We start from the raw sequence: 20,616 nt of genomic DNA, 5'->3' as shown, positions 1-20,616 counted from the left end.
CTTCCTTTGCTCGCTCAGCATTGCCATAGCTACTCACTCGACATTATACAACATGCCCAGCGATTTAACTTTGAAGTTAGGAGCAATTAGCCTTATGATAAGCTGTCTAGTTAATCAGACTCACACCTCCTCAATTAGATTTGATGGGGAAACTTGTGATGTAGTGAATAAGGTTGAGGATGTGTGGTCAGGAGGGAGATTTTAGTTTTCATTGCTTTTCCTTTATGAGGGTTTCTTTGAGAGAAAAGAAGGGACTTTTCTAGCCACGACATCTTCTCCGTCTCCCTCACCACATGCTCACGGAGGAGGCAGCAACCATCTGTCTATCCTGCCCCTTCGCCAGATCATTCGCCGGATGTGCTCCCTATTGTTGTTGCCTTCCCTCACACGAGCAATAGGCCTTCGGAGGCAGACGCTGATGTCGTTCCTATCACTCCATGATGCATGTAGTAGTTGTACTCCTCACTATTAGCAGAGTCTCTCCCTCTCTTCTCCCTCACAATTGTCGCCCACAACCTTCACTATCATTGACTGCGCCTCTCCTTACCCTCACAATCGTCACAATTGTTTCTGGAATCAATTTGACGGCTACGCTGCCCCTATGATCGCTATCACTACCTCTTCGGCTGTCATCACCTATCCACCCCCAGACCACCACTATTGTGTACCCCTACGGTGCTCCACGCTGATCCGACATCCAGTGGTTACTGCTACCCCCAATAAAGATCTGGCCACTACCGCCACAAACCTTGCTATCGTTGATCTAGCTGTGTTATGACCTTCGAGTTGCTATTGTGTTCTAACTTGCGAGCTATTGTTGTGTTCCGATCTACGAGCTGCTATTATATTCTGGTCGCTAGATCCCTCTACCCCTGGCTCCGTGCCGCCTTCGGCTTCGCGCTCCTGCTTCTAGCTCTGTGTCTGCACCTCCGACCAACTTTTGCGAGCCTGATATCAGTCTTTATGTACTTCATTATAGTACTATTTATCTGCTTCATATACTTCATCAGAGATCTGACTAGAGCATTAAAGTGGAAGGCTGGGGTAACCCAAAGGCAACTCACCACTCCCTATAGGACCATTAGTCACGTGAGAGGGGGGGGAGGTGAATCACGTGTATTTAAAAAATTTGTTAAAAAGTGAGTGTGCAGTGGAATAAAAGAGAATAAAACACGAGAAAAATCAAAATATGGTAGGTTACTTGGTTTGAAACTTTCGACGACTCCTACTCCAAGATCCAGGCCCTTCAAATCTATCGATAAGCAATCCACTAAATTCTCTACCACTAAACTCTCAATAAAGTAATTGAATACAAGAAAAATATAAGGATAGTATAACAAGTTACACTTTCTTTAAGCAATAAAGTAAATAAACACAATAGTAAATTAGTTACCAACATGAAAGATGGAGATCTAGATGCACTTGTATGCTAGTATCAGTCTTCTGGCAGTAGTTGGGCACAATAGAGTAGTAGTATAACCACAGCATGAAGACAAAGTCGTAGAGTTTGCGTGGAAGTTGTTAAACAAGTGCTAGCCAAACACTACTTATAAGATGCCTCCAACCTCAAATTTGATCGCATAGACTTCAGACTCTATCAGCCTTGAGACCTTCGGTTTCTATCCATCCGAGGGCGCCCCCAAACTCTCAGAGGTGCCTCCAATACTCTCCGAGGCGCCTCCAATGCGCTCCAGGGTGCCTTCTCGCAATAAACTTCTATCCCCAAAGTTTCTCTATGCTAGGGCGCCTCTACCCTATCCAGGGCAACTCCACCCTATCCAGGGCGCCTTCATTCAACTTCAAGGTGTCTCCCCGTAGCTCTGAGGCACCTTGAGCAGTATTCATCCGAGGTTAATTTTTTCACTTTAAGTCTATAAAAAATATTAATTCATAAAACAAAATATAAACTGTAAAGCAGAGTTAACACAATTAAAATAAAATAATTATTAATTAAATCCTATTTTTTCCAAGACTAGGATCTAGTCATGGTTTTAACTTAGACATCAGAAATGACTCTAAGTTGGACCGCACTTATTGTCCCACCGGGACTCGTCCTCAGTAGATCACACTCCTTTAATGACTTATCTTTACTTATCATTTATAGTTACTTGACTTACCTCTTGACCCACTAGGTCTTCCTGCCAATTGTTAGGTCTATAGACCCAACTATACATCAACCAATTGTTATGACCCGTAGATTCAGTTAGACTTCCTGCTAGATATCAGGTCACACATCGACATATCTGGACTCTGTGTTAGTTATCAAGTCCTTAGACATAACTGGGCTTTGTCTCAGTGTCAGGTTCTCTAGACCTATCAATTCCTACACACTCGGTAAAAGGATTAGTTCACATAGAATCTGACTTTAACCATTTATCGTTAATCAAAATCAAAGTTCAATTATTAGTATCAACTGCACTAACACCCCCTTCTTACTCTGGCTCATAGTGACTTGGTCCACATTCCAGCCACCTCACCGGCATTCCATCTCTTCTCGCTTTCGGATAGGATCACAACTCCTACACAAGCATGCTAGCTATTTTTGTTGTGTTGTCTCTCTAATACGACAGTGCTATGACTCTACTACGCCCAGCTACAGCAAGCACACATACACCAAGCTTCAATCCTTAACTACATTTTTGTGTCAGTAAAATCAATATTTTCTAATTAAGTTAATTTTCTATTATTCTTTCATAAGATAGTGTAGCCTATTATACTTTCTTTATTTGAAACCAAGATTCGAGTTTTAATGGATTGCCCCATTGATATGATCCAAGGGATCGTGAGCCTTGGAGTAGGAGTCATCGAAGGCTTCGAACCAAGTAAAATTAACTTGCACACTCTCATTATTTTTCTTATAATCCTTTTTCATTATTTTCGTTGGTACTTGTGTTTTCGAAAAAGGTTTTAAAAACTGAAAAGGAAAAGTTTTTAAAAATAATATTTGTTGGTGCAACCTTAGGTCAAGGTTGACCTGGTTGACCCGACTCGAGGTGACTTGACTCGAGTTGTATTTTGATGTTTGACTTGGGAAGATTGTCGGTGCAACCTTAGGTCAAGGTTGACCTAGTTGAGTTGCATGTTGATGTTTGACACTCGTGAGATAGTTCTATTCTTGATGTGAGACAAGAATAGATGGTTGGGAGTTTATTGGTCCAACCCTAGGTCAAGGATTGACCTGGTTGACCTGAAAAGTCCAAGTATGGAGACTTGGCACTGGGAAAGTCCAAGCAGGGAGCTTGGCACGCAAAAAGTCCAAGTATGGAGACTTGGCACTGGAAAAGTCCAAGCAGGGAGCTTGGCACGGGAAAAGTCCAAGTAGGGAGCTTGGCAAGTGGGAAAGTCCTAACTGGGATGTTAGGCAGTGTGGAAAGTCCTGGTGAGTGAAGCCAGGTGAAAATCCTAGTGAGTGAAGCTAGGTGAAAGTGGAAATCCTAGTGAGTGAAGCCAGGCAGTGGGAAAGTCCTGGTGAGTGAAGCCAGGCAGTTGGAAAGTCCTGGTGAGTGAAGCCGGGCAGATTGGAAATCCTGGTGAGTGAAGCCAGGTAAAAACCCTAGTGAGTAAAGCTAGGTGAAAGTCCTGGTGAGTGAAGCCGGGCAAGGAAAAATCCAGATGGATCAAGGGTGATCGGACATCTGGTGTTGAGAAGGTCAAGTAGGTCAAGGGAGTGACCGGATACTTGACACGAAGAGAAAAGTCCAAGTGGGTCAAAGGGATTGACCGGACACTTGGTAGGGAGTCTGAGCAGGTCAAGAGAGTGACCAGATGCTAAGCATGAGATACCAATAGGTCAAGGTTGACCGGATATTGGTTTGGAAGACTTGGAACTTGGTTTGGGCAAAACCCAAGCTCTGGATCGATCAGTGGATCGATCCAGCGATACGCTGGGTATCTGATCGGTCTGGTGACCGATCAGATAACGATCAGTGGCTTACTGAGGTTCTTCTGATCGGTCTGCAGACCGATCAGAAAGCGAACAGAAGGCAAAGAGAAAAGGAGGGGATCGGTCTGTGGACCGATCCACATGCACCCTGATCGGTCCACAGACCGATCAGGAGACGATCAAAGAACTTGGGCGAGTTCTCTGTGAAGAGTGCTGATCGGTCTGGGGACCGATCAGCACAGGTCCTGATCGGTCCCCAAGACCGATCAGAGAGGATCTGGACCGATCAGGCTTCAGCCTGATCGGTCCACGCACTAGCCGTTGCGTAGCAACGGCTAGTTCTCTGCTCTTCTTCTTCGCAGGTATAAAAGAGGGCTACAGGACTTCGGTGATACTCTCCGCAGCTACTTCTTCTTCCTTCTGGAAGTTCTCTCCTGCCTGAAGCTTCTGCTTCTTCTTCCTGCTGAGCTTTGTTGAGCTCGTTGGGTGCTAAAGCTTCGCGTGAGCTTCTTCCTGTTGCTGGTTTTCTAGCTAGGCTTGGATCCGAGAAGCTGCTGCTTCACCAGGGTTCCTGCTGACTTCAAGAAGGCAAGCAAGTGTTGTTTACATTTCTGTTCTTGTTTTCTTGTTCCTATTTGTACTCCTATTGCTGTTGCAAAGATTGTGGTGAGGTTTCTCCACCCACAAGGAGTATCTATTAGCCGGGTTTCCGGGGACTCATCCACCGACGGATTGGTAGGCTTCGTCCACCTTACGGACACGCCGAGGAGTAGGAGTTCATCTCCGAACCTCGTTACATTGCTGCGTATTGAGGTTTGATCTTCTTGTCTTTGTTTCTTTGTTTATTTTCCGCTGCGCTAACGTCAACTTGTAGAAAGAAACGACGATTTGGGGTCGGCTATTCACACCCCCCTCTCTAGCCGTACGAAGGATCCTAACAATATTCACCCCCTCTGAAAGCGGGAAGAGATGGAATGCTGGTGAGGTGGCTGAAATGTGGGCCAAGTCACCATGACCCATAGGGAGAAGGGGGGAGTGAGTTGTCTTCTAGGTTGATTAAATTGCTAGACTTTCGAGAAAGAGTCAGGAACATAGAGCTAAGAACCCCAGAAAGTCCCTGGTCAATGATGCGTGCAAGGCTACTAGAAGACAGGAAAAAGGAAACAGAGCATTAGAGGGAGTCCAGGTTGCCCTGTCCTTCCACTCTTACGCTCAAGTCAGATCTCCGATGAAGTATATGAAGCAGATAAACAATATTGGAAGGAAGTACATAAAGACTAAATGTAAAAGCATATTAGGTCTACAAGAGCGGTCCGGAGGCGTTGACATAGAGCCGAAGGTGGTATAGAGCTGGAGGCACGGAGTCGGAGGTAGCAACAAGGAGCTGGAGGTGGGGCAGAGCTAGGGTGCCAGAGGGATCTAGAGATCGGAACATAACAACGACTCGTAGATCGGAACATAACATCGACTTGCAGGCGATAACACAATAGTAGCTCACAGGACGGAATACAACAGTGGCTCATAGGCCAGAACACAATAGTGGCTCGCAGGCTGGAACACAATAGCGGCACGAAGGCCAGAACATAGTCAGGTCAGTGATAGCGGGGTCTGTGATAGCGGGGTCTGCGGTAGCAGTGGCCAGATCTGTACCGAGGGCAGCGATAATCGTCGGATGCCGAATCAGTGTGGAGCATCACAGGGGTGCACGACAACAATAATTCAGGGCTGGATAGGCGATGACGATACTTGGAGAGGCAGTGGTAGTGGTCAAAGAGGTAGTGGCAACAACTGGAGAGGTAGCGGTAGCCACCAGATCGGTGTCAGGAACAATTGTAACAACTGTGAGGGGGAGGAGATGCGTGGTCGATGACGACAAAGGTTGTAGGTGACAATCGTGAGGGAGAAGAGAGGGAGAGACACTGCTAGTAGCGAGGATGATGATTACGACATGCGTCATGCCGCGCGATGAGGAGGACGATTGCGGTGTGCATCACGGAGTGACGGAGGTGACGTTAGCATTGGCTTCTGAAGGCCTGCTGCTCACATGAGGGGAGGCAATGACAATAGGGAGTAGATCAGACGGAGGAGCTGGTGAAAGGGGTGGATCGGCTGACGGCGGCTGCCTCCTCTGTGAGCGTTCGACAAGGGAGAAGGAGAGGATGTTATGGCTGGCGGCGTTCGTCGCAGCGTTGGCGTGAGGCGTCGAAGGTTTGTTGGAAGGCGAAGACGACATGCCTTGCGACGACCGTGGCATGTTGCCTTTTTCCTGAAAGAAAAGCCTCTTCTTTTCTCACAAAGAAACTCTCATAAAGGGAAAATAGTGAAAATCTGAAAATGCCCACTTGCCCACATGTCCTCGTCCTTATTCATCGCATCAACCGTATATAGGGGTCATATCCTCTATATCTTGCATTGTAAAAGATTGTGTGGAGGTCATGTCATGTTAGCCATACTACTTGATGTATCCTGATAAATCATGTGGTGCTACACTTATTCTTAATCAGTCGGGATGATTAGGATGGAGGGTTTGGTATGTTAAGAGGCGTCATATCAAAGTGGAGGTGAGTCAAAGTGTACGACTAGCGAGACTAATCGGAAATTTACTTAGCGTTCAATCAGTGGGGTCGAGCGAACAGGAGCTAAGCGTCTAATTGGTGGAGCCGAACGGAGAGGAGTTGAGCATCCAATTGATAGAACCAAGTCGGAGATGAGCTGGGTCGATCTTGTTGATCCATCTTAACTTTAACCTTCCGCTCGATAAGACCATTGACTTTCCTTATACACATAGAGGTTTAGGGTTTAGGTTTCCCATACTCCTTAAATCACTATTAAAAAAATATAACATAGTTCAACTCCAATTAAAACTCTACTTTTTAAACAGTTACAATCCATCCGCAAGGGTAAATCATAACTTAACAAATGATACAATGATCAAATTTGGAGACAAATCTCACACTTAACCCTTCAATATATAATTAATTATAGATGACAAGAGGACTACAAGAGAGATTTTAATGAAGTAATCCTTTGGCAGTTTTATTTGTTTTCATGCTTTTTCTTATTAAAAAAAAGTCATCAAAATCAATTTAAAAATAATATCTAGCGGTCACATTTCTCTGTTTGTCTGTTGGGGTTAAAAAAACCTTGCACGTGCAAGACAGATGACCAGCCAGCAACGCCGTTCCTTTGCTGCTACCGCCTACCGGCCGAACCGAACGACGGAATGATTATCCCACTGAAACAGGCAGGAAGGGACCAAAATGACAATTGACATCTATTGTCCAATCCTAACGGAGGTAGACATAGTGTAGAATTCTATGGGAGAGCAATATGCAGTCGTTTAAATACCTCCGGTGTCCTCCAAGAACCTCAACCGCTGCAGTTAATAAGGAATCACAGCAATTGAGGCGTGATCTCATCTCATCTAAGACGAGCCACCCACTTTATTGCCAAGGATGTCTGCTTCCCTCTCCGTCGCCAAGATCGTCGCTCTCCCTTCCTCTTTGCCCCGCCTCCTCCAGCCTGCCGCCCGCTTCCACCGCGTCCTTTCCGCTACCAACCTACCGCTCCGACTGCATACTCGTCGGTCTCCCCTCTTCCCCCGATTCTTCGCCTCTTCCGTCTCCGCCACCGCCGCCGCGACCACCATCTCCGTCGGCGACCAGCTTCCCGACGTCACACTTTCCTACTTCGACTCCGACGGGGAGCTCCAGACCGTCACCGTGTCTGATCTCACCAAGGGCAAGAAGGCCATCCTCTTCGCCGTCCCGGGGGCCTTTACCCCAACGTGTTCCCAGAAGCACCTCCCCGGATTCGTGGAAAAGGCCGGGGAGCTGCGCGCCAAGGGCGTCGACACCATCGCCTGCATATCGGTCAACGACGCGTTTGTGATGCGTGCCTGGAAGAAGGACCTTAACATTAGGGACGAGGTTTTGCTTCTCTCCGATGGAAACGGGGAGTTCACCCGGGCTCTCGGAGTGGAGCTCGATCTGTCTGATAAGCCCGTGGGCCTTGGCGTCCGATCCCGGCGCTATGCGTTGCTGGCGGAGGATGGGGTTGTCAAGGTGCTCAATTTGGAGGAAGGAGGTTCCTTTACCATCAGCGGCCCCGAGGACTTGCTCAAGGTCCTATAATACCCCCTTTTGCCATCCCAGCTGTTTCAGGTTTGCAGTCTACTTTTTTGCACTCCAAAAATGTTCAATTTGGATAAATGAATTCTCGTTATGCTTCTTGAATAATGAAATATTGGAGAATTTAGTATTTTCTAACTTTTTGATCAGCTAATTGAGGCAGATTGATTGTATGTTGATGATTGTTGCGAGTACAATACGTGTTTGTGCAAATGCCTAAGAGGATATCAATTGGGAAAAATGAAATGGATTGTCTGTTAAGCGTAATCTAGGTATTTGCCAAAATGCCTAAGAGAATGGAAATTCATAAAAATAAAATACAAAATAGAATTAATATCTCATTTTATCGTAGAACTTTAGAGTATAAATTTGACGTCGTAAGTGTTATGCTGTAAATGTTTGTTGATATGGTTAATTACTAAATCTATCACAAAATCTCTGCATAGATTTTCAAATCCATCAAGGGTTCGCCCACCTCAAGGACACGCCGTGGAGTAGGAGCAAGCAATCTCCGAACCACGTAAAGGATTTGTGTTAGCGTTTGTGCTTGTTCTTATTGTTTTTGTTTAGTATATTCCGCTACGCACTAACACCTTGTAGATAAGAAAGTAAATTGGGGTGACCTAGCTATCCAACCCCTCTTCTAGCCGGCCACCGATCCCTTACAGTTAGGGTACAAGTTAAATTCCTAAGTAAAGAACAATTGCGTAGGCTGTAGGATCTTCGAGATGAAATCTTTTGGTATAGCTGCAACATGTGGATCTCTAGATCCTCAACCTTGGTCCTTTCCATAGACACATTAGATGATACCCTCTCTAAGGAGGTGATGATGTAGGCAACCTGGAGAGTGCACCACTAGGCAAAGGTAGGAGATGGTGAGGCTCGTTAGAGTCCATGCTAGTTCAGAGGGAGAGAGAGAGTAGATGATGACTCGATCACGGTGAGGTGAGACAATTGCTGTTGACCTATTGTGGGGTGATTGCATTTCAAGGATTTCAAAATTTTAATTTCATCAAAGTTAATTATTAATGGTTGAGTTGGAAGGTGATGTAAGATCACTTGGCTACTGAAATCAAATCCCTTTGAATAAAGGTTATGATAGATTTGTTTTTTTTTTAAATACATTTTATGTTTGGTAATTAACCATGCAAGATATATTGAAACGAGGACACTGCTATAACCAAAATGAAATGAGAAACAAGATACTCTAAGAAATAAATAATCTTAAACTTCATTCAACAACTTGGTTTACACTTTACATAAGGCCTTGTAAACAATCCTACTTATTGATATTAAATTGACTTTTACACATGACTTTTCCAAATAATATACATTTCTTAGATTGGAATGACTGCTATTTTCATGATTCTCAGAATATACATGGTCCTTAATTGATAATAAAATAAATCAATTTCATGCATTAAAATAGTGCACGCAGCAATATAAGTCCCTAAAGTAATTTAAATGAGTTTTCCATTTGTGTTATTTATTCAGCTTGGATTTTCTGTAGCAACTGTGGCTATCCTTAAATCTGCTCTATATAGTTGATGTTGTCAAATTGTTGAATGAATGTTTGTGGTATAATACGATCTTACTTCTATGTCCAAATGGACTAGTACTTTTTTCTATTGAAAATGAATTTAGTAGCATATTTACTTGTAAAGAAATACCAAAAAAATTGCCTTTTCTATTAGTTACAGTCCTCTTCTGGTACTTCTTGTTAACCAGTTCCTTGTGTTTCCTTTCTTCCTATTTATTTCCTTGGATTATCAGTTTTTTGCCTGTAGAACCTTGAAGGTCTGTTCGATTATCTTTATGTTTTTAAGTTATTAGAAAATAGATGTGTATATATATTCGTCCCTTCACGGATATCTTTTATGTTTTGGAGAGTGATGTTGCAACACAATTCTGAGATGGAACAGAAGTGAGCAGAAATCCTTCTGTTTACTTAAGCTTTCAGGATAAATCAGTGAATGGCGATTACATTGGTCAATGCCGAAATTGTTACTCTTTTATCTCCTCAGTCTGAAAATTCCGACTCGACTCGACATTTTGTAACTGCGTAGTTTTTCAACTCTTGTAGCCTATTTATCTACCCAATATAAATTGTGTTTCCTTAAGGAGTATGAAGTGAAATAGGTGCCTTGAAATGATTAGTAAATTAGATTATATACTTGTGCTGAGATCCTCAATCCAATCTTTTCCCCATGTATGAATATTCAGATATTGGCCTAGAGATAGTTTTTTCAAGATCTAATTTCAATCTTGAAACTTAATTAGTAGAATAATTAAGATCATTTTTTAATTACTCATAATTAATTAACACTAAAATTAGAAATGTTTTTTTTAGTAAAAGTAGGTAATAGGATTGCCGATTGTATTAGTAAATTTATTGAAGGAAGTAAGTAATACTTGAATTAAAAAAAATAATGGCAAATTAGTAAATCGCTTAACGAAAGCGGTTGAATACCAAAATTATGCATCTCATATCCATTTTGCCCCTTCATGTTTATCCCCATGGTTATAGTTTTAGCAAACGACTCGGGTCATTGTTCATCAGCACAGTAAGGTCTAAATTGATTGCAACGCTATAACAATTGATTAAACAATGTAATTCGTGTGTAAAAAATTATTATTCTTCAATATGATATATAAACCATGTTCCAAATAACTTGCTATACTTTAATAATTAATTAGGATAAATATAAAGGAGCTAAATGAATATGGGATAACCTACGTGATTTAGATATTTTTGATTATATGAATTAATAATTCGTAGAAAAAACAATCTTTCTTTCGTTGTCAATGTATATTCATATTTAATTTTTTTTAATATGTAAATCATTTCCCAATAAAACATAAAGCCTAACAAATGACTCATGTAAAGTAATTTTTTTAAAAAAATCATATCGCCCATCGACATCCGCCGCTCTACTCGCCGACCGACCATGTCCTTAAGCATCGCCAGCTGAACTCAGGCGACAAAGAGGTGCTGCGCCTGCTTTTCTCCTACATTTCTCGATCTTCTCCTCTTTTTTCTTCTTCTTCAACGTTTTTTCTTGTAATTGTGCGGCTGTAGGGATTCGAGTATGGAAGCGGCTGCGCGGATGGATCTCGACGGCAACCCAGTCGCCCTGATGACGATCTGGATGATTGGGGCCAGGGGTTTCATTGGATCCCATCTCTGCGAGAAACTGATGACCGAGACGCCGCACACGGTGCTGGCCGTGGACGTATACAGCGACAAAATCAAGCAACTGCTCGATCCGGCGTCCTCTGCCCAGGGGCAGGAGGCCCGCCACCCCTGGGACGGACGGATCCAGTTTCACCACCTCAACATCAAGCACGACTCTAGGCTCGAGGGCCTTATCAAGATGTCCGAACTGGTTCGTCAGTTAATGCTTACTGGTTCACTTGGACACGTTCACATTCCTATCTTGCTTCGGATCTGTCATTCTGTGCAACAGTTTGATGCTCTCGGACCTGCATTTTCATTATCTGTCACTCTAGCTGCGGTGTAGGGAACTCGGAACTGGTTTTTCATGATCTGTCGTATGATGCTTTGAGCCGGTCTACGCTGATATCATTTGGCGTCTTCTTCCGGAAGGTTTTTTGATCAAGTTTTTTTTTTTTAAAAAAAAAAAATTGGACTTGCAGACGATCAACCTGGCAGCAATTTGCACGCCAGCGGATTATCACACCCGTCCTCTAGACACCATCTACAGCAATTTCATTGATGCTCTTCCCGTTGTAAGTTTTTTGGTTTCTTCACCTATCCAATTCTTAGATATTCAGTACTTTGGTGTTTGTCTGATTTATGGAGCGTAGTTGTGCAGGTCAGATACTGCTCAGAGAGCAGCAAGCGTCTCATTCACTTCTCCATTTGTGAGGTGTATGGGAAAACAGTTGGCAGTTTCCTGACAAACGATCACCCCCTCAAGGTGTGAATCACAGCATTCGCATAATTCGTTGTTTGCCTGAACAGTTAATCATATGGAAATAAAGAGTCATGTATCTATCTAGATTAATTGATCAAAGCATGATAACATGCTCAAACTGCCATTGCTTGATAATTTTGTTTTTTTTGCCTAATGTAAAAGTATCTTATCTTGATTATCTATACTAGCTCCCATCCTCATAAGTGTTTATATTAGTCATGATTGATTGGAGCTTGAAGGGAAAAGTTATTTTGCTTGTTATGGTTAATTGAGCATTACATAAAGCACACTGCATATGGTTTGTCCATATCTGTATTTAGGTTATGTTAAATTGGTTGATCTGGAACCTCAATCCAACTTGCCCCTTTTGCATAAACGTTGTGACAACCAGTGTTCTAAATGGCAGCCGCCTAGGCAGGAGACGGACATCAACCGCACCGCCTTTTTCTGAGGTGGTGTTTTAGGCAGTAACTCACCTCCTTTCACCACCGCCACATTTGGAACTGCCACCGCCATTGCTGTCGCCGTTTCGTTGTTGCAACACGTCGCCTGGGTCGACGAGGAGTCCAGACGCGCCGCACGAGCCTAGACACCTCGTCCAAGCCCGGAGACACGTCTAGAGTCGTCGCACTAGCTTGGCAACACGTCCGGGTGATAGGCCCGAAGGCGTCTCTCGAGCCCAACCATAATTATTCGAGGCGTGAGGCACCCAAAAGCGCATAGGTGTTGTGGGGCTTGAGGTGCTAGGCGCAAGTCTATATATAGGGAATTTCTGTCAAAATATTTCACTAACAAAATTAAAAAATTTCACAAATTATTAAACAATAATGTAAATATAAAATTCAGTAACATTTAAATATTGAAATAGTTTATTTTCATAATCAAAATCAAACTTCAAATTAAAGGCAAATCAAAAGAATGAAAATTCTAAATTAATTTACAATTTGAATTTGTGAGAAACAAAAAAACAGAATCATTAGAATGTAAATTTTAAGCTAATTTACAATTTAATTATGTGAGAGTAAAAAAATAAAACTGATAAGAAAACTTTTGAACTTAAATATGTCAGGAAAAAAATATCCCATTATTATGAAACAAAAGGAGAAAAGCAAGAAAGTGTAGCAAAATCTAGAGGACTGAAGTTGATGTAGGCGAGAGAAGAGTTCATGTTTAAGAAAGGAGTGGAGGGAAGGGGAGGTTGATGCTGATTTTTAGGGGAGAGGAAGAGTCATGTAAGAGAAAATAAGTGAAATAAGTTTGCAAGGGACTAAGGAGGTTGATGTTCATTTTCTAGGGTAGAGGAAGAGTCAAGCAAGAAAAATATGTCGCATGCATGAAAGTTAATGCAACCTAATTAATTTAAAGGGGATTTAAAGATATGGGTTGAACTTAAAAAAAAAAAAATTAAAACTTCAATAAAGCGAGAAAAATCATGCCTTAAGCGTGCCTTAACCTCTCAAAAGGCGCGCGCTTAAGCACGCTTCATTCAATTATTGTGCCGGGGTCATTGCCGCGCAAATGCGTCTGGCTGCGCCTTGAGCCTAGGCGCAACCAGACGCATGCTTTTCACAACTATGAGCCCGACAACGGGCTTGAAGGCATCGCCTGAGTCCGACAATGTGTCCAAACATGTCTTGTGGTCCCGACGACGCATCAGTACTCGTCGTGCAGTTCCGGCGACATGTCAGACTCGTCGTCCATCTTAAACAGGATACATGAGTAAGTTGTAACTTGTAAGTTAGGCTTTAAGTTAATAATTTTAATCAATTTCTAGTTATGATTGGGATAATTTAAATAGACTTAATAAAGTATAATAAAATTATTCCCTTAATTTTGATATATATATATTTTTAAAAAAATATATTTTTTAATTTTCAATATTTAGATTAAATTTTTAATTTTTAATTAATATATTTTACTAAAAGTAAATATTATAAAGAATAATGATTATTTATAATTTTTTGTATAAAAAATAGTAAAAAAAATTCAACAGCCTAGGTACTGCCTATAGTGATTTACAACATTGGTCACAGACAATTTTGTATATGCAGTTTAGTTATTGCATGACTAATTCAAGTCCCTCAACTCTACTTTGTTTTTTTTGGGTATCCACTTTGGTGTTGATTTTCATATTGAATTGGTGCCAATCATTTTCAGAATTACATATGAGATGTTAAAGATCAATACCAACCCGTTAACGGATAAGAATAAAGACATGGATGAGAGTAATTATCTCATTCAAAGGATAAAATTTAATAGATAGAAATTAGAATGTATGGTTGGGAGTATTTCTCTCATCCAATAGATAGAGATAAAATTTCTTTGTGGATATAATTTAGTTTTATGATAACTGTGTATCTTGCATGGTGAGCACTATAAATACTCCCCCTTGCATTCATGTTCAATCATCCAAAGAAAAATAAAAGTGTAGTCTTCAAATTGAAAATTGTTCATCTTTCTTTTCTTTTTCTCTCTAAAATTGTGAGTGATCCTCAAAAGTGTTGTAGTGTCTTTGAAGTGTGGATATAATACAAGTAATTTATTTACTTGTTTATGGTCCAAGTTTTTCAAACTGAGATGCATTAGAATTTCATTACAAATAGGCATGGAAGTGACTATTACTTTAAATGTAGAGAAAATAAGTTTTGAGGTGCAAGATAGTGAACAACACTGGAAGTATCACAAACTGCACAAGATTTAAATGTATTTTCTTGTGGGTGGTTAGATGCACAATAAAGGAAGTTAAACCCATTTTAATTTCATGGTTTTAATTTACTTAGAGACAGTAGTCTATTGCATGCTGTATTTTCTTGTGAATATACTGGGCTACATGAATTACTTTGTTGATGCTGTGGCTATATACCTTACCCTTGCTCATATCAGATTTCAGTATCTTTCTTACTTGATACTTTACTTTTTTTCCCCCTCCATTCTGCTGATGAGAATATTTGTGATCTCATAGACACCAGAATTCTATGTACTCAAAGAAGATGCATCCTCATGCATTTTAGTTCTATTTGTAAGCAGAGGTGGTCATATGCATGTGCAAAGCAACTTATCGAGAGGCTAATATATGGTAACTTTACTCAGGTTTTCTTGTATCTGCAGAATGTAGTATTTTTGTTCTTACACCTTTTGGATTATTTCAAGCTGAGGGTGCAGAAAATGGTCTTGAGTTCACTATTGTGAGGCCTTTCAATTGGATTGGACCAAGGATGGACTTCATTCCTGGAATAGATGGTCCTAGTGAGCCTCTAAAACTGTTGATGGCCGTCAGTCCCAACGGACATTTGTCTACATCAAGGATGCCCTAGAGGCTGTTCTGCTGATGATAGTAACTTTCTTGTTCCTCTATATTTCTTATAGATTTGCTATGAAATAAAAACCGTTCTCACACCCTGCTGGAGCCTCTCTCTTACTTCTCCATTTTTTTTTTTGTATATTTTTGATGAAATAAACACTATTCACATCCTGCAGGAAAACCCTCGAGCTAATCATCATATATTCAATGTCGGTAATCCTAACAACGAAGTCCCTGTGAAGCAACTTGCTGAAATCATGACACAGGTACCTACGTTCTATGAGCAAGTTGCAGATCTTCCGAGCTTTTCTTATCTTTTAATGTGGCTTGCCTTCTCTCCAGGTGTATTCAAAGGTGTCGGGGAACCTCCTTTGGAGGTACCAACTGTTGATGTGAGTTCCAAAGAGTTCTACGGTGAAGGATATGATGATAGTGATGAGCAAATTCCTGACATGACCATTATCAATAAACAACTAGGTATTTAGCTAATACACCAACCTGTGTTTCCTTTTCATGTTTATTCTGAACGTACAAGTTAATGATAGTTCCATTGCAGGTTGGAACCCAAAAACATCCTCATGGGACTTGTTAGATTCAACACTGACCTACCAACATAAGATATACTCAGAAGCCATGAGGAGATCAATGGCAAAGTCGGTTGCATCCAGCTAGATGGCCCAAGCAGAATGAATTTCCTGAAGCATATCTGCTTTAATCCGATTTGAAGGTCGTATTCTTTTTTTTTTTTTTGATGAATGATTTGAAGGTCGTATTCGTTCTATTAGTTGGTTTATATTCTTTCCTTTACTAGTTCATATTGGGCTTTTGTGACCCATAATTTTGTGTGTTCCTAAGGAACTATCTACTGAGCGTAACTTTTGCATATAACTCTAACATATCATCCGTATGTTAGACATGACCTAGCAATGATATTTTTCTTTATTTTGCTGCACCAGCAATGCCACCATCTAAAGTTGTTTGTTATCCTTTTGTGAAACAACAATTTCAACGTATCACTTTCTAATTTATTCTGACAATGATTTAAAAAGATAGTAGAGAAGGAATAATAATCTTTTTTTTTTTTTTGTCTTTTTAGTAATTGTTCCTAAACATTACTGCAATTAATCTGTCTCACAGCTCTAATCTCCAGGCATGGTCCCACCAAACATCCAACAAGTCTAAGGGCATCTCCCATTGGTAAAGTTCCAAATGAGTTTTTTTTTTTTTTTTTGATTTATTATGTTTCCAATATGCCATATCAACATTTTAAAAACTCATTGAAATATTTTCAATGGTTAAAGTTTTAAGTAAATTTTTTTATGATTTAATTTATAACAAGTTAGTTATATGGTTTCATGCATATTACATCAATTTCGATATAAAAGAACATGTTTTGAATTTTTACTTACTATTCTTAAACTATAAATCTCAAATCTTAATTCTAGTTTAAGATTTGAGATTTTAAAAATTTCTCACACAGATGCCTTAAAATCTCAACAATTACCCCTCTGAATATTTAATTAGAAAGGACTGCAATGTCAAAAAAATCTTGCTGTGAATTAGCATTGGGAATCAAAAGTGGTCTACCGAATTCCACTCAAAACTGCACACTGCAATGCTAACATGTTCAAACAAACAATTGTTTCTTTGTAACAAAACAAACAATAGCCTAGTATTACATTTTGCTCTACTAGAATTACTTCCATTAAAAAACATGGAGATGCAACTTCCCAGTATTGCCCAATACTAGAACTTCAATAAGTGATCTCTAGTCTCAATTGCATTATAAACTACATTTTGTTTTTAACAGTTCAAATTGATTTAAAAAGAAAAAAGGAACCAAATTATAATGCTTTTATTTGAGAGGGATATATTTTGCTTGGCCACAGGTTCAATGTAAAAGTTATTCTTTTTCATAAATACCTTTGGGACATTATGATACCCTCATATTTTAGTTTTACATTTCACCAGTGCATCTGTGTCACTTCTTCGTGTTAGAACTTTTGCCCTCTTTGAGCTCACTCTCAGAATATCATTAACCACCTTACAAATTGCCGAAACCTAGCAAAACTTGTCTCCTATGTATTTAACTCAGCCATTAAAATAATGCTACATTTGATTATCATGCACGTCATTCTCATTAAAGCCTCTATACGAGTCACATGCATGCTAACTCAATGCCAAACATATTCCATCGGATCCCAGCTTTTGCATCAGACCCAACTTGAGAAAGTTTCCACAGAAGGGGAATTCAAAAGCCTAACACCCTTTGTGACAAAGCCAGAATACCATCAGAACTGTCCTATGTGGGGCAAAAGATGACAACAAATGTAGCTATTAACCAAAGTATTTGCCCCTCCTTTAACTATCCAAAGCTGACAAGTCCTACCTGTATTTTTTTTCCAATTTTGTTTTAATAAAAGCTGTACAGCACATGCTTCTATGTCATCATATGCAATTTGTTTACCGGTAGTCTCAAATCTCTGAAGAATAAAATTTAAAAATTTCAGTTGAAGCTGCTTTGCCATGGAGCGGAGGGTCCTCGAGAAAGGTAGAAGAGTAAAAGCAAAATTTATTTGATGTGATGGAGTCGAGCTTTGAGATAACTGAATCTATTACGAACACTCGGATGGTTAACCAGCAAGATTCACAGCAGAGATACTGGTAATGTAGTCGATATCACATCGATGTCCATTCTTACATTAAATTCCGCCGTGTAGGTAGATACGCAACACAGATACTTGTCATTTTAGTAGTAATCAGTTCGATGTTATATCCCATCCAACTGACCAAAAGAAAGATAGGAAACAACAGCAACAACCGAAGCACACAAAAAGATACGCCCGTCTTTAGCTTCTTAAGCGACCGCTGTTGAGTCCCATACATCCTGACCACAAGTTCTTCAACGACCTCTTCTGCACACAGTCACATCGCCATCAGCAAAACACACAAATCGTAGAACTAGATAAAGTCAGGAACAAGGCAGAGAAACCCACCCTCTTGGGCTTTTGGCACAGGAGCTCCGGAGGGATCTTGTACAAGTCCTCGTCTACAGCCTTGGATGCTCTGGACCTTCTCGGAGTCGCTTGCTGTTTGAGATCAGCGACCACCCTCACTTGCTTCCCCTTTTGCTCTTTCGCGTACGGTTTATGATCCCCTGTCGCATTACCAACTTTCTTGGCCTGAAAAACATCCACAATTTGCAGAAGAATAGCATAAGACTTTGGGTATAGAGTATAAACTGTCATGGCGATCCGTAAGTACCTTTCTATGGTGGTGTTGATAGGCTGGTGCTGTATGAGTCGGCGCACTGAAGACGCCCTCATGTTCATGATCACCATAATAATGACCACGGATCAGCCCGGCCTGCAGCTCAAAGTAATGGGTGACGGGGAGCTCGTCGCAGTAATCCCAGTACCCAAATGCTGGAACCTGGCGCCGCTTCATCATGCACTCCTAACATTGACCAAAATTGAACTCTAAATTTACTTACATGCACACTAACAAAGCCAAATCTAACACACATACAAACCTCCATCATTGTTGTGCTCTTAACTTAAAAGGGACGACTGGAGCAGCAGGTTTATATAGGAGAGGTAGAGGAAAGGGAATGGTGGTTGAGAAGAATAAGTGAGTGGAGGAGGAAGGGAATGTGAGCGTAGCAGCAAAGGCAGCAGCAGTAGTAGAGAGGAGGGGTCTTAATCAGAAGGACAAGGCAAGAAGTGCTTTGGCCATCTTTACTAGGCATGGCCTGCTGCCCTGGGGGCTCAGGGTAGGAAGCCACACTCATTGCCATCAAAGACCTAATCTATTCCATTTCGACCACCACCACCCCCACTCCTCCCATTCACCCTTTTCCTCTGACCCTCTGGGCCCTTTTCCCAAGGCCAGCAGTAATGGTTCATTCGCACTGATCCTCTGGTCTCCGTTAACCAAAAGCCCCACTACTTACTGCTAGGCCATGCCATGGCATGGGGTTGACGTTTGGGGTTCGAGAGGAGGAAGGAATAGCCGGTCATGACTTGGGCCGCGCGGGTTGAGAAGCTGCCCCTCTCCGCCTCGGTTCGCCCCCACGCACAGTCACGTGAAACCACGTCAGTGGTATTAACTCTTCCTCGGCATGGGGAGCCACAGCTTCATCCTGTTTCTCGATAAGAGGAAGCCGTTCGTTGTCAAACTCCATGGACCTTGACAAGGCGCATTGAATGGACGAGGAGGCCTTTCAGAGCGTTTCATCGCTGCTGGTTCTGGAGGAGGAGGAGATGGTTGTTGTTATTGTTGTGTACCTCTTGGATTGGCATTGTTCATCCTTATTGGCCTCATAATTATGCACTAATTGCCCTTGCTTTTGCAGGAATTGTATGCACAGCAGTGCTGCTTCTTCTGGCTTCCGCTCGCTCTGCCCGATGATGAGGCTGGTTTCTTCGGAAAGCAGAGTTTCGTACATGGATTAACTATTGTATAGCGACCACGCCAAACGAGGTCTTGCTTACCTTCGCCTCGGGGTGGTTGAATCGTCAGAGTTGCAACAAATCTGAAATTCACAGTTGATGTTAAATTTTCTCCTTGGTTTAAACGAGTTTTTACAAATTTTTATAGGTATTCTTGAAAGTAGAAAAATTATTACTTTAAACAGATTTGTGTTGGAAGTTACCTTGTTAAATCATCATCCGAGAGGGGGCATGCGCATAAATGTTGCCTTGTTTTTAAATAATGATATAGTTTTGACTAAAAAAAAAGGTAAAGTTGAGTTAGGGCTTCAATGACTTAGGGTCTAGTATGAAGTGAGCTTAGAGGTAGGAGACAATGGATGACGGTTTGGGAAATCTCAGAGGCCTAAAAAATCTAGCAGGGAGGATTCCAGAATGAGAAACATAAAGTTGTTTATATGCTGAGTTCTTTGATAATCTAGAACAAGTAGAGCATGTATGTGTCCTAGTGAATGACAATTAATGAATGCATTCGAAGAACTGAAGACCCAGTGTGAAGTGAATTCTTGGGCAACCCAACATGCAAATGGTGAACTTTGTATGTAATCTAATAAAGGATGACAGGTTTAGCTAGTTTGAAGGGTTTGATGCATTTGAAAAAGTTAGGTAATGTAAAACTAACAAAGGAAGATGGAAGACGGTGATTTGGGTTTACAACTTTCAATAACATCATTAGGGAATGATATGGGTTAACTAAGTTGAGGCTATTTAGTTTAACCGGTAAAGCACAGGAACAATAAGTCTTTGATTGTAGTCTATGGCCATGCTTGATTTTGGAGCTTTACTTTGTGTTTATAAGATATAAATTAGCAAAATTGAGATTTTTTTTAAGTTAGCACTAGCTATTCAATCCTTTGAGCCGATTAATCTTGAG

At 41.1% G+C, this 20,616-nt stretch overlaps 2 protein-coding genes and 1 pseudogene across 2 annotated transcripts; 2 read left to right on the top strand and 1 right to left on the bottom strand.

The window, feature by feature from the left end:
- The first annotated feature begins 7,242 nt into the window (after window positions 1–7,242).
- Window positions 7,243–8,192, top strand: LOC122022505 (peroxiredoxin-2E-1, chloroplastic-like). Its single transcript, XM_042580525.1, has one exon. It carries the CDS (start codon window positions 7,339–7,341, stop codon window positions 8,014–8,016), a length of 678 nt encoding a protein of 225 aa, XP_042436459.1. The 5' UTR covers window positions 7,243–7,338; the 3' UTR covers window positions 8,017–8,192.
- A 498-nt stretch (window positions 8,193–8,690) lies between these two features.
- On the top strand, window positions 8,691–19,828 carry LOC122022504 (annotated as a pseudogene).
- On the bottom strand, window positions 17,950–19,413 carry LOC122022506. The gene is made up of 4 exons (XM_042580526.1): window positions 18,785–19,413; window positions 18,517–18,708; window positions 18,249–18,434; window positions 17,950–18,167 (listed from the first exon to the last, which is right to left on the bottom strand). Exons 1-4 carry the CDS (start codon window positions 18,791–18,793, stop codon window positions 18,102–18,104), a joined length of 453 nt encoding a protein of 150 aa, XP_042436460.1. The 5' UTR covers window positions 18,794–19,413; the 3' UTR covers window positions 17,950–18,101.
- Window positions 19,829–20,616: the final 788 nt, after the last annotated feature.

This window comes from Zingiber officinale, chromosome 9B (assembly GCF_018446385.1).
Source record: "Zingiber officinale cultivar Zhangliang chromosome 9B, Zo_v1.1, whole genome shotgun sequence".
Taxonomy (NCBI): Eukaryota; Viridiplantae; Streptophyta; class Magnoliopsida; order Zingiberales; family Zingiberaceae; genus Zingiber; species Zingiber officinale.
Note: the sequence above shows the minus strand (reverse complement) of the source record. Positions and strands in the feature narration are given on the sequence as shown.